This window comes from Denticeps clupeoides, chromosome 14 (assembly GCF_900700375.1).
Source record: "Denticeps clupeoides chromosome 14, fDenClu1.1, whole genome shotgun sequence".
Taxonomy (NCBI): Eukaryota; Metazoa; Chordata; class Actinopteri; order Clupeiformes; family Denticipitidae; genus Denticeps; species Denticeps clupeoides.
In genome coordinates this window covers 9,255,017-9,267,641 of record NC_041720.1, presented here as the reverse complement: position 1 = coordinate 9,267,641, position 12,625 = coordinate 9,255,017, and the positions used below count along the sequence as shown (strand labels likewise).

Sequence of the window (12,625 nt, the reverse complement as noted above, 5' to 3'; positions counted from 1 at the left end):
TTATTGTTGTTGTTGTTATTGTTACTTAAGTGAAGTGAAGTGATTGTTATTGTGACAAGTGAAGTGATTGTTACTGTCTCTTCTGCTTTTGACCATCACCTTTGGTGAGCAGTGGGCAGCCATGACAGGCGCCCGGGGAGCAGTGTGTGGGGACGGTGCCGTATTCAGAGGATTGGAACCGGCAACCTTCTGATTATGGGGCCCGCTTTACGGCCAGGCCACCACTGCCCCTTTCCGGATGCACTGTAATGTCACCAGAGCTTTACTGCATTATGTTCTGCTCCATGGTTCCTCTGCTGTTTTTTCACTCTTCCTTTACAAATAAAGTCAACATGTGGTTTCATGTTTTAGCCAAATATCAATATGGATACAATATCCTGTAATTTCATGTATTGTTGATTTACTTGATCTTAAACTGGTTACCTCTAATTTTATCAGGCATGGGAAAGTTTTCCTATGGAAATTTGAGTCCACATCCAAGGCCAGATGTTTCTATCGTAATGGGATGCACACAGGGCCACACCTAGAATGTTCCTGAGGCAATCGTCCTTTTTGTGCAACAGGGGATCAATCCGTTCAGCAGGCTTGTGCAACGATCCATGTTAATGACTCTTCGGGGGCAGCTAATCTGTTGAACGCCCAGCAGACGAAGGCGGCCTCCGTCCATGATCCCTGTGAAGGTCAGCCAGTGAACAGGAACCTGGAACAGCTTTCGATTGATACCAAGAGAGCTGTGGTGAGGAGAAAATGCAAAAGAAAGAAGTAAAATGTTTTTTAATGGCTCACCCTGGCCACGCCTTATTTTTGGGAGAGGACCATGCCTTCCTTTCTGTAATGGAACTCATCTTACCCAGTCAAACCCTTCTCCTCTCAAGCAGAATGCGTGGGTAGTGTGGAGCGAGGGTGAGTATGCTTGGCTGGTAATTAGTCTCCCTGGGCTTCCTGCTCTATGGCTTACAGATGGCAGGGGAGGCTCGAGGAGACAAAACAAAGATGTTCCACTTCGTACGCCGTTTTGTTTTTTCGCTTTTTTTGTTTCATCCTTACTTTGGTCGTTACATGCCTCGTCCCATGGTAATGATGCCTGTCGTGGAATTCAGACAATGGCAGGGAATTGGAAAGGTCTGCTCATCTTAACCAGGGTGACTTGCACATACTCACACATGCAGACACCAAGCAAATTCTTTATTCTCTCCGCTGATGTCAGTAGCCGCCCCAACCATCGTGATACTGGCAGTGACAGAAGATATTCAGTGTCTGAAAACAATGGCTGCGCTGTATGTGCCTGTAAGTTCAGGAATGAAAGCACCTCATACCCAAGAACAGGCCTGATTATATGCTCAGAGTGCAAGTCACATGACTGATCTAGCAGCAATTGGTAGATGATAAGTAGTCTGGCTGTCCTACAGCATAGAGCATGTCTCATGTTATGTTACTATCAGTGGTTACAGGGTCAGTCCCCCCCCTGTAGTATCTTGGTCAGGGACACAATGGTAGTAAGTGGGGTTTGAACCTGTGACTTTGGCAATGATATGGCAAGAATAGGCTATTCCACCCCCAACCAGTATAAAAGTGACACCCTAATGCAATAACAAGTTAGTAAGATTTACACTTTGGAGGATTTGGAAATGGAACTCTGAATTCTGTCCTTCCTCACATGGACTTGGAGGCCACTCTGCACAACAGCATTCCACCATTTTATATATATATTATATATAGGCCAAGGCCAGGACATGGACACAGTGCATGGGAATATATATATATATATATATATATGCACCTCGATGTGTGTGTGTGTGTGTGTGTGTGTGTGTGTGTGTGTGTGTGTGTATATATATATATATAGAGAGAGAGAGAGAGAGAGAGAGAGACAGTATCAGCACATGTTTAGTGATTTACCTAAGCAACTATCCAGATAAGGTTACATGAGCTAATTTCATGCTTCCTGTTCATTTGAAATGGTCTGGCTCAGTTAAAACCTGTGCAAGGGAGTGTTTTAGGATGAACAAAACTGACACTGATGAACAAAAAACAGTTTTTTTTAAACTGGTGAAAATTGTAAAATGTGTATCTGCGTGCATTTTGTATTCCACAAAGACCTTGAATTTGAACAACACAAAGGGCTCAGCCTGTCAGCACTGGGCGGGGGAGAGCTCATTGTTCGGATCTAATGAAAATGATGGGACATGACGGCCACCGGCCATCGTTAGGAACACTGTTCTTTGTGCTGTCATCAATATGCAGACCCCTTATCTGTCTTTATTAGTAGCTTGGACGGGTTGGCCCATGAATTTCCTCTTTGTGGTCTGTGATTGATGTCTGTTTGTCCACCCTGGTGCCAGTGAGATAATCTATACAAGGCGTTTAGGGCAGACAGCAGGAAATTCTTTTTCTTTATTGCAAGCCTGGGCCAGTGTAACTTCACATCACTGATTCATGACTTCTCAGTGCTCGGCTCTTATTTCTGTTGAAAAGTATTTTGAACAAACCCCCCCACCCTCCCCACATTTAATAATCTTCTTTCAAAAGGAGAGCCTGCTGACGAAGTACATTTTTTTCTGTGGTTTTAGCGTGACATGGTTTAACCTCATCTTGAAAGCGAGCTGCCGAGGTTGCATGGAAGTTGAAGATAAGGTGAACTTACTGTATGCGAGCAGAAACTTAAACCACAGCAGGAAACAATATTACCAGTGGCCTCAACCTCTTCCTGTTTCAGCCGATGCTATCGGCACCTTGAACTCTGTGATTAACTTTGCGTTCAAACTAAATCTCATTTTACGTGCCGCAGTGATGAGGCCACAAAAACTGTTTTCTTTATTAAAAAAACAATGGAATATTATAATGGAAGTTAAACATTTTTGGACACTTTCATTTCTATTTCGCATTTATTGTGTGAAGTGATGCTTATATCCAGGGTGAATTACACTCACAGGTCTGGTCAGGTCTGGCTCCTTTGAGATGCATATAGGGGTATAATCACGTATGTCATTACCTCACAAACATCCCAGATGATGTGAAAAAGATGTGCATTGAGATTTAGGCAACTGTTGAAATACAGCTAAATCTAGCCAAGGTGCTATTCCACATGATTGAACCTAAATAACCTCTACAATGTTATATGCGGATATATGGTCATAGGTGCTCATACCTTGTATTTTCCCATGTTCTGACACTTCATTTCTAGACCCATTAACCTCTGTATCTGTTTCTTTACAGCAGTTCCATGTTCCCATGCACTATGGCCATGTCCTGGCCTTGGTCCTACAGAAGAGCCTGACCTAATGAGCCTGGAGGCAAGGATTTATTGAGCATCTCGTGTTAAAAATCCACAGCAAATATTTACAGTGTCCTGCCTGGACACCTTGACTGGGGCAGATTCAATTCAGCATCTTAAGTGTGACACTGAACAGGATGGATGGCAGGAGGACCTGGGAGGGGTCTCTGGGGATAAGTCACTGTATAAATAACACAGCTTTGGACGTACAGCTCGGGCCACACTATCACCTTGAGTGTGTTCTTCCGGCTGACTCTGATGCTTGATGCCAGTACGTTGCTGACAGGCATAAGTCTACTGTCCCGGTGGAGTTGGAATATTATCCAATTGTCTGGATAACATTCAATGTAACATTCAATAACAATTAATTGTGTTCCACATAATGCAACAATAGAGGAATTCAACAGATCCGAGTGAGGAAATTATTATTTCATTATGTTTCTGGGATCTTCCACTAAGACCTATCCGGTTATTATTTACCTCAACTTATCATGCAGTTTCTTTTTGAATAACTGAGGTCTTGACACATTGCATCGGTGTGATATTAACATTTTGTAATGCAGTGGGTATGCAAAGACAATCACAATGATAAATCATAACACTTTATCATCCTGTAAGGTCAGTAGAACATGAAGTGTTTACTCACATGGTTTAAAGGAGGAGGCAACAGGGCTGAAGTGAAATCTGTCCCATTCTCTTTTACAGCAACAGTTTAGTCATTGATCAAAAAATTTTACAACTCATTACAACTTAAAAATAGGCTGGTTTAGCAATATGACCATATGGAGAGTGTGAAGGAAGTTAACACCAATGCATCTGCCAAGTAAGCCTTCTGTGAAAAATGAGGCAAAGAGTTTAAGAATGACAATGAGAGTTTACTGCACGGCTCATGCAACCGTAAGAACCTTGCTGAACGTGGTGCTGTGCCGAAGGCAGACTCCACGCTGAGGCCTCACTTGGATGACAGTGGGTGCAGATGTGCACAGCTGGGCCTAACATAATGCTTGGTGACTGGACCGCAGTCACCCCGGGGCGGCAACAGCCTCTGATGACCGATGCACAATTACCCTGTCCTGCATTCACGCTGAACAAAGGCTCCAAATACGACACGGCTGCATTTAACTAATGCCATCAATGAATGAATGACTTACCTGAACAATAATTAATAGATTTTTAATAGTGCACATTTAATGGAGCGTGAATCAAAATTCCAAATGTGGAAATGAATGCAAATATGGCACTGCATATTTGCTCATGTAAAAAAAAATTAAGAACATTTTAATGATTTTTAATCTTAATCAAATAGGAATATGATACTTTTTATGATACTTTGTAAACAGTTAAACCTATTTAAAAATGTTTTTATGAAGTCTTATCATGTAGCACAGATCTTCGAAAAATATACATTGAACAGAACTATACACAAAACAATATTCCTTATCTGAAATTAGATAAGAAGAGTCTTCATTGCAATTTTAGCTGTGATGACGCCAAAGGAAAAACCCACTCTGTATTTCGAGAAAAAGTACCGTGAGCAAGTCGTATTGTCATTTTACTGTAGTTTGGTCATTGCTGAGAGGTAAATAGCAGCTGGGAAGTCATGTCTGGCACTAGCAACCCTCATTTGTTAAACGTGCAGTCTACGGGGAGCCAGGTTGCCAGGTCTTCGTAACACATGCAGCCCAACACAAACAATCAAACCACGCCTTTCTGTGCATGGCATTACAAGAATGCATAATGATAAATTCCCATTCAACTGCATTGTTTATTGCAGATACAGCAGTACTCAAGGTCGTGTGCCTATTATACGAGTTTTTGGCTGCGGTGTAATCATTCGTACCAACAAATACAAGTGAGATTGAAATGATTTAAAGTGAAGTGAAAGAATGATTGTCATTGTGTAACACTGCAGAACAACACACGGTGACACAACGAAATGTGTCCTCTGCTTTTAACCATCACCCTTGGTGAGCAGTGGGCAGCCATGACAGGCGCCTGGGGAGCAGTGTGTGGGGACGGTGCTTTGCTTCGTGGCACATTGGCGGTTCGGGGATTACGGGTGCGTTTCTTTACCCGCTTGGCCACCGCTGCCGCCACTGAGATTTGCATGCTCTCACACCTTTCTGTAGAATTTTTTTCAGCAACTTGGGTGGAATTGGATTTGAGTGTTTTTTTTTTTTTATTCAATTTAGCTCCTTAATTTCTTCCACGGTCAAACTCTCTAAACCAAAAAGCATACCGTCAATCGATTATCCCATATCAGCATATGTCATTTAAAAATGGATTATGCAGGATAAACTGCACACTTGGCAACACCGACTGAAAGAGGCACACATCATCGTGCGCGTGCACGATGAATAGTACGTGGTGCTCTGATGAATCGGATCACCTAAAAGATTCGGTACGGCTCCTATTCGCCGCCAATTGTAATTGTATCAATAACATACACACGCACATAAACATGTTTAAAGTCTTTTTATTTGTTTTGGTCGATGACCAAAAAAGAATAGTAAATAAATATTTTAGTAAATATTTTAAGTAAATATTTTACTAGATTTTGGCGCATCATAATTAGCTATGTTAATAAAAAAAGGTCATATTAAAACAGAAAAAAATCAAGCTACAACGTTATTTTGCATACAATTAATTTCCCACTGCAATTTGTCCAAAACGAATTAGTTATTTGAGCATAAATTGAGTCCAATAATACTTTGTGTTGTAAGTATGCGCAGGTTTTCAAACAAATATTTGAGATTAAAGAACAGTTCTCCGAGTCGGCTCAGGCCATTCGTCAAAACGATCCGTTCCAAAAGAGCCGTTCTCTTACGAGCTACACGCCGCTAGCCTCCACCGGGAGAGAGAGAGAGGGAGAGGGAGAGGGGAACGCGGAAACAGTAGGAGCGGCCGCAGCCAGACAGGAGGTGCACCCGACCGGCTATCGGCGAGGACCAGCACTTTCAGCCCGGAGGCCGGGTCTAGCGGGTTTCCCTCCCGATTTAACACATTTATATCTTGAGGGAATTAAGACGCCTTCGTGTGGGACGGAGGGATTTTTTTTTTACCGCTCGGAGAGGACTCCTGCAGAACCGAGAATGGGGAGTAGGGAGGAGGAGCGGCGGAAGCTCGCCGACATCATTAACCACTGGAACGCCAACCGGCTCGACCTGTTCGAGATCAGCCAGCCCACTGAGGTGAGCCCGCGGAGCCGCTTGTGCGGCGCAGGCCGCGCCCGTCGGCATGGGCGAGTTGTGCCGCTCCAGACCCCGTACCCGGTCCCAAATGACGGCCGGTATCTGCGGACCGGAACCTCGATACCTGTAGCGCCCCGGTTCTGCACGCCGCACGAATGTTCTGGTCTCTCCGCATGTCTGAAAACCAAGGTTATCCGAGCCGCTGTCCTGACGCCATGCGCAGCTTTTTGTCACATTTCTTCGCTACCGGTAGAGCACAAGACCCCACGACAGTGACCCAAACCTGCTGGTGTAACTTTTTTTTTTCTTTACTCCACCAAACGTCTGGCTCAATTAGTCTTCAGGCAAAACACTTTCTGGGTCTGTGTGAATTCATTACATTTTTCAAACGAGTTGAACGTCAATATATATGTATTTAAAACAATAATAAAAAACGACAAAATAAAATGTAGGTATATCGTAGAGGTGGAATGGTGTTTAAAAACCGGCGTTTTACCCCAAGCCCTGAGAAGCCGGTGCGAACAACGCGTCGCTCCGCGCAACGTCGTCGGTGATCCCTCGAGTCTGACATGGCCGCAGGGGTTATTTTTACCCCCACCCTTTATGTCACGTTTCGGCTAAATGTGTGCGAATTTGCCACGGACGTGCGAACCCCGACCGGGGCTCCTCTCCTGTCCGCGGTGGCCGCGCCGCAGCACTGCTAACGCGGGCTAACCGCAGCCTTGTCGGCTCGTAGCCCGCGCAGCCCCCGGTCCCGGACGCAGCCCCCGGTCCCGTTACTGCGGTTGGAAATTAGAAGCCGGGCTTCTGCCGGACCGCGACTGCACCGTCTTCGCCTCTCGGGAGACGTTGTTTTATTCCTGAGTGAACGGTGCCGTTAATTGTTAGCCGGGGTGTTCGAGCTAGCCGGCTAGCAGTCGCCTCACGTAGCAAAACACGAGACACGGACAAGTTCTGTATTGAAATGGTTTAATCTGGCGTGGGACTGTCTTGTAACAGCGTTGTTATTGACAGGACAGTTTAATTTGCCCGCGGTGTGTAGCTGTGGATGCTCAGCGGGTTTGGACACGCTGAGGTACGACGGGATTATTATTATTATTATTATTATTATTATTATTATTATTTTGTTCCACCTCGCGGCTCGGTTCGCGGGGAAAACGGCACAACCCGAGGCGTCGGACCCTCTTCGTTGCAGCTAAACAGCGGCACGGAGTTGGCCGGCCGCTGTCCGCCACCTGCGGATGGGCATTGTGGTTTAGGCGCGCAGCGGTCAATGGATGGGGGTGGGGAGAGGGGATTTGTAGTCTTTTCAAACTGATAAGCCGCCACTCACACACACACACACACACACACACACAGACAGACAGAGTGCTCAATTTTTAGTTCTTCAGCACTGCCGTGCATGTGTATGGTTCCCCCTTTTCTGTTTCTTGGGGGGGGTGGGAGCATTTAGCTCCTGATTTGCTGGAGATGAGCTCACGGGGTGGGTATGCGCCGCCGTCCACGCCCTCCTCCTCTCCCACACGTCAAAATTTCAGCGTCGAGCCGTCGCAGCACCACCTTGTTTGTCAGCCCCTGTTATCTGCCCATCATCAGCTGTCTGCCTTCCTCGCCGGGTAAACGGTGCCAATTTTGTGCTTCCTGTGCACGGCCACTTGAAATATTTGCTTCAGTCCCTCGTCCCGGGTTGCTTTACTCGGTGTTTTGTGAAGGAGGCGTAAAGCCTGTTTTACGATCCCTTTTTTATGCCTTAAATTGACATAAAAGCGCTTGTGCAGTTGATACCTAATAGATCTGTGTTTTGTTTTAAAGGCCCTAGAAAGTTTTTTTTTTTTTTTTTTTGGAGTGTGAATTTTTGTGAATGAGCTTAAAAACCCTGCCAGACACGTTGACCACTTAAAGATCTCGGGTTGCTGTGAATGATGGCAAACTCATTAAAAGCCTTTAGGGGATTACGGGCTATTTTCGTGCTTTAGTGTGTATGGCAGCGCCTCGATTATGGACATAAATGTATTGTTTGTAACAGTGAGGAAGGTTTAGGCCAGGGGTCCTTATAAACAAGTCCTCTGGCCGTAACTGCTGACTGCTTCTGCTGGAGTTTGGTCAAATAAGCTCAGAATTAAGGGCTCGGGAGGGAGCCGAACAGCGATTTTTCTTTCCGCCTGGGTATTGATCTTCATTAAGCAGAGGCGCGAGTGGTCGTGACTGTAGAATACGGCCTGCTGCTCTTTTTTTTTTTTTGTCATGTACTTTTCAAAGTGCTTATCATCTGCAGAATTCCGTTTTTCGATGTCCACGGCCAGGATGAAGTCAAGCATCTTATGTCTAGAAACATTTTTATGGTCGTCTTGCCTTCAGTTGAAGTAAAATGGGTAGCGGCATCCTACAATAAGATCGAAAATGCTTTTTATTAGGAAACCAACTTTAGTCATGTGACCAATCATGGTCGAGTGATCTCTTATGTCCTAAACATTTGAAATTGTTTACTTGAACCACATTTGGAATTTGCACCAGAATTTCACATATTGGTTATTGTGTGCATTGTTTTGCTTCAAATTTGGCAAGACTAGTAGTCTGTGAAATTTTTTTTTCTGAAATGAATTTGTATTCTATATCTATTGAGTATTAAGTCCAAGTTGGCGTTTAACATGCAGAACTTGCAAAGAATCAAAAGCACACAACATAAATTCCAAGCGAATGCTGGAAAAAAAAATCTCCCATCTCCACTGCTTTGATTGTTCATATCCACACTGTCGTGCGTGTGTTCACACTACATCTGTAGGAAGTGAGATTGTAGCGGCGGTCCCCGGGGGGAGGAGTGGTCGGTCCGATTGGGAGGGATGACCTCTCCCCGCTCCGCAGTCCCCTTTCGAGCATGTTGGATTTCTTTTGAAATGCTTGCTGTTGATCAGTCACAGGCATGACTGAGTCCACGTTTATCAGACAATTTTTCACTCATTAGCCAGATCGTTAAAATGTCATTTGCATGCTGAAGGTGTGTATGAAGATTTGTTGTGGTCAGTGATCTACTGTGTAACATTCATTCTTTTATTAACATTTTTTTTTATCTGCCTGAACTGGTTTGATTAAATTCTGAGATTTTGCAAGGTCAAATAAAAAAATGGATCTAAAAACGGCAGAATCTGACTGTTGATAGGGTCTACATTAACGTTTTGGGTGTGTGTGTGTGTGGCTCAAAATATACTTCACTGGAAATGCCTGTTAGGTACTTGTAAAGAACCATGAGTTCTTAAGTAAATTTTCACTTTTGTTTATTAGGCTTGTCTGTGCTGGAAAAAGGTGTCCGTTTGTCTCTCGCATTAAAATGGCAGCTTCCCATTTCTGGTGTTTTTAAATAACTTTTGGTTGATATCAGCAGAGTAAACGGAATAATAAAGTTTCAAAACACGGTGGGCCAAATCTCGTAAATGCAAACGCTGGCCTTCGATAAAACGGCATCTAATTCAAATCTTGTTATGCTGAACTTACCTTAGCAAATCTTATTTCAGCTTGTTTATTATATTTCCCCCTGTGGCCATTGTGAAAGAAACCAATTGTATTCCAGGCCACATCCCACCCTGCCCGTCCTCCTCCACATCTTTTTTTTTTTCTCTCCTCCATTTTCCAGGATATGGCTGTAGCCATACAAAGTCCACTCAAACTTGCTCAGGAATCAGTAACGTCCACAAACCTTCCTTGCCCCTAACAATTTTATGAGAATTAAGGTTTAACAACAACAACATTTATTTCTTATATAGCCCAAAATCACATACAGTATGTCTCAATGGGCTTTGACAGGCCCTACAGTTGACACCCCCCCCCCACACTTGACCCTTCTGCACACAAGGAAAAACTCCACACAAAAAAAAAACTCTAGGAGAGAGAAAAGAAAGAAAGGAAGAAACCTTGGGAAGGAGTGATACAGAGAGGGACCCCCTTCCAGGGTAGAGTGAGCCTGCAAATGGTGTCAGTGCAGGGTTTGATATGATATAATGATAAGTCCTACGGTTGTAGGGTTGGAGAAGTCCAGGATGTATTCAGTGTCATGGTCTAGATTACGTGTCCATAATGATGTTACTGGTCCATTTGAAGATCCCTGAAGCTGTAGTTGTAACGGTGGTGGTGGCTGTGGTGACCCTCTGGTTTGTTTCATGTTTTGTCCTTGTAAAGCAGTTGTCAGGAACCAGGATTTATTTGCTGGTCTGATCACTGGGGTCTGCCAGTAGTCTAGGCGCTTGATTCCGTGTCTCGGAGAAAAACAAACAGAAACAGCGGCAGACGGTTGCACTGTACGACCGATACTGAAATATGTGGTTATAGTGGTATATTGGTGCTACAGTGGCCCGGTACCCTAACTAGGACAGCCTAACTGGTGAATTTAACTTTGTCTGTGATAAACAGGTTTAACCCCCCTTCCCCTTCTCCAGTTTTCTGCTGTTTGATCGATCGTACATCCAGACTAACCCTTCATATGAACATGTGTTACTTAAATGAGTGTTGATGATTAAAGATCTCCGGACACTTTTAATTTTGCAGTAGGTGGCTGATATTAGGCCTTCCTTGTCCGATTAAACAATTTTTAAAAATTATGTTGAAAATTGCACGTCGTCACACTGCAGAGGTGAGAATGATGCCACTATCATGAGACACAACCTATGTCCAATGGGAACCGAACCTGTGCCTTCACAGGTCACACAATATCACACAAAACATGTCGAGACTAGATCGCTTTTTACTAAAATGTGTTTCTCTTTCCCTGTCTGTTTTGATATTACAGTTGAGTTGCAGGCAGCTGATTGGAGTAACTACATGCAACCAACTTCCAAAGTAGTAAAGCAGCAGTATTGGAGTAGTAACAATAACTGAATATCTTGATATTGATGTGTTATGTGCAGCCCTAGCTAAATTCATGGAGCTATTTCCTTTCACACAGGGAAGTCACACGAGAACTTTCCCTCTCTGCTATTGTCTGCAACAATGACAGTAAATACAGGAGTTGTATATTCTGTTGTGGACTACTACATGTTTATGTGAACTCGCGCATCAGACCACTGCACTTCCTGACGACCCCAGGTTTGTGTGCGATTCGCAGGATGTTGAGTGTACCAACAAAATAACTACATCAAAATGTACCCATAATTCACTCTTCGCTGATCATGTGATTCATAGCATTTGGTCTTGTTTTGGTTTGTCCAGATTTTGTTATTTGATTTGGATGGGAGACCACACACCCCCCTCCCCCCACACCAGACATTGGACCGAATGAACCGCACCAAGGGGGGAAACCAACTTGAGTTCGATTCAGATGGACTAATGCCTGAAGGTCACTGCCCTGTAAGATGTGTCTTACAGGGCAGGGTGTTCAGATGGTGGGCGGCGTCTGCAATTGTGGTGCCTGCACTGTGTCAGATCTGGAGGTGTTACTCCCCTGGAAGACGTGTGATTAGGTCTGTCACATCTCCCTGTCTCCTCCCCTGATGTGTCCCTGTGTGCGCATTGCAGGCAAAGCTATCTCCATGGTGATGATTCTTACTGCTTCTAAATGTTTGCATGCTACACACACACACACACACACACACACACACACACACGTTAACACACAAAGTTGTCTTGATGTATCTCAGAATAGCTTGGGGTTCCTCTAAACTATCCGAAAAGCTCTAATTTTAGAGTTCACACCAGAAATCCCTAATCTGTGAGTGCTTGGATTAGTTGCGTCTGACACTGGGAGTCTCTGATATATTTTAATCTCAGAGATTCTCCATGGTCTCATATGCTGATGCTCATATTGAGACTACAGCTGGGCTCAGAAAATCCGTTTTGGGATTTATAGAGAACCGACTATGTTCCGTATGTTGTGACCCGTCTTAATGCCCTAATGTGAATATATTGCCCAGTTGTAAAATTTTGTTGATTTTATGAAATGTTCTAAATGCTACTTAGTATCATCAGTCAGAAGTGTTTGGCTAATATTGGATTCTTTATTATGAATCATTCTAACAGTATTAACAATATTAATAATAGTTTGTGATTTAATAAGGATTATCAATACTATGCTGTAGCCTTGCTGTTCACGCAACAGTTTAAAATTTTGCACTCTCATTTTTGCATGTACTGGGGCTGTATGGTATCTTGTTGACCAAAGGAAATGCAAATAACA

The 12,625-nt window shown here is 43.8% G+C and overlaps 1 protein-coding gene across 16 annotated transcripts in view; it reads left to right on the top strand.

Moving 5' to 3' along the window:
• The first annotated feature begins 6,153 nt into the window (after positions 1-6,153).
• The window catches only part of afdna (afadin, adherens junction formation factor a), an 87,087-nt gene continuing 80,615 nt past the window's right edge, over positions 6,154-12,625 (top strand). For all 16 annotated transcript variants that reach the window (XM_029002167.1, XM_029002158.1, XM_029002166.1 and 13 more), the window contains exon 1: positions 6,154-6,465. In XM_029002167.1, coding sequence (XP_028858000.1) covers positions 6,367-6,465 — 99 coding nt within the window. In that variant the 5' untranslated portion in view covers positions 6,154-6,366. The remainder of the gene's footprint in view (positions 6,466-12,625) is intronic.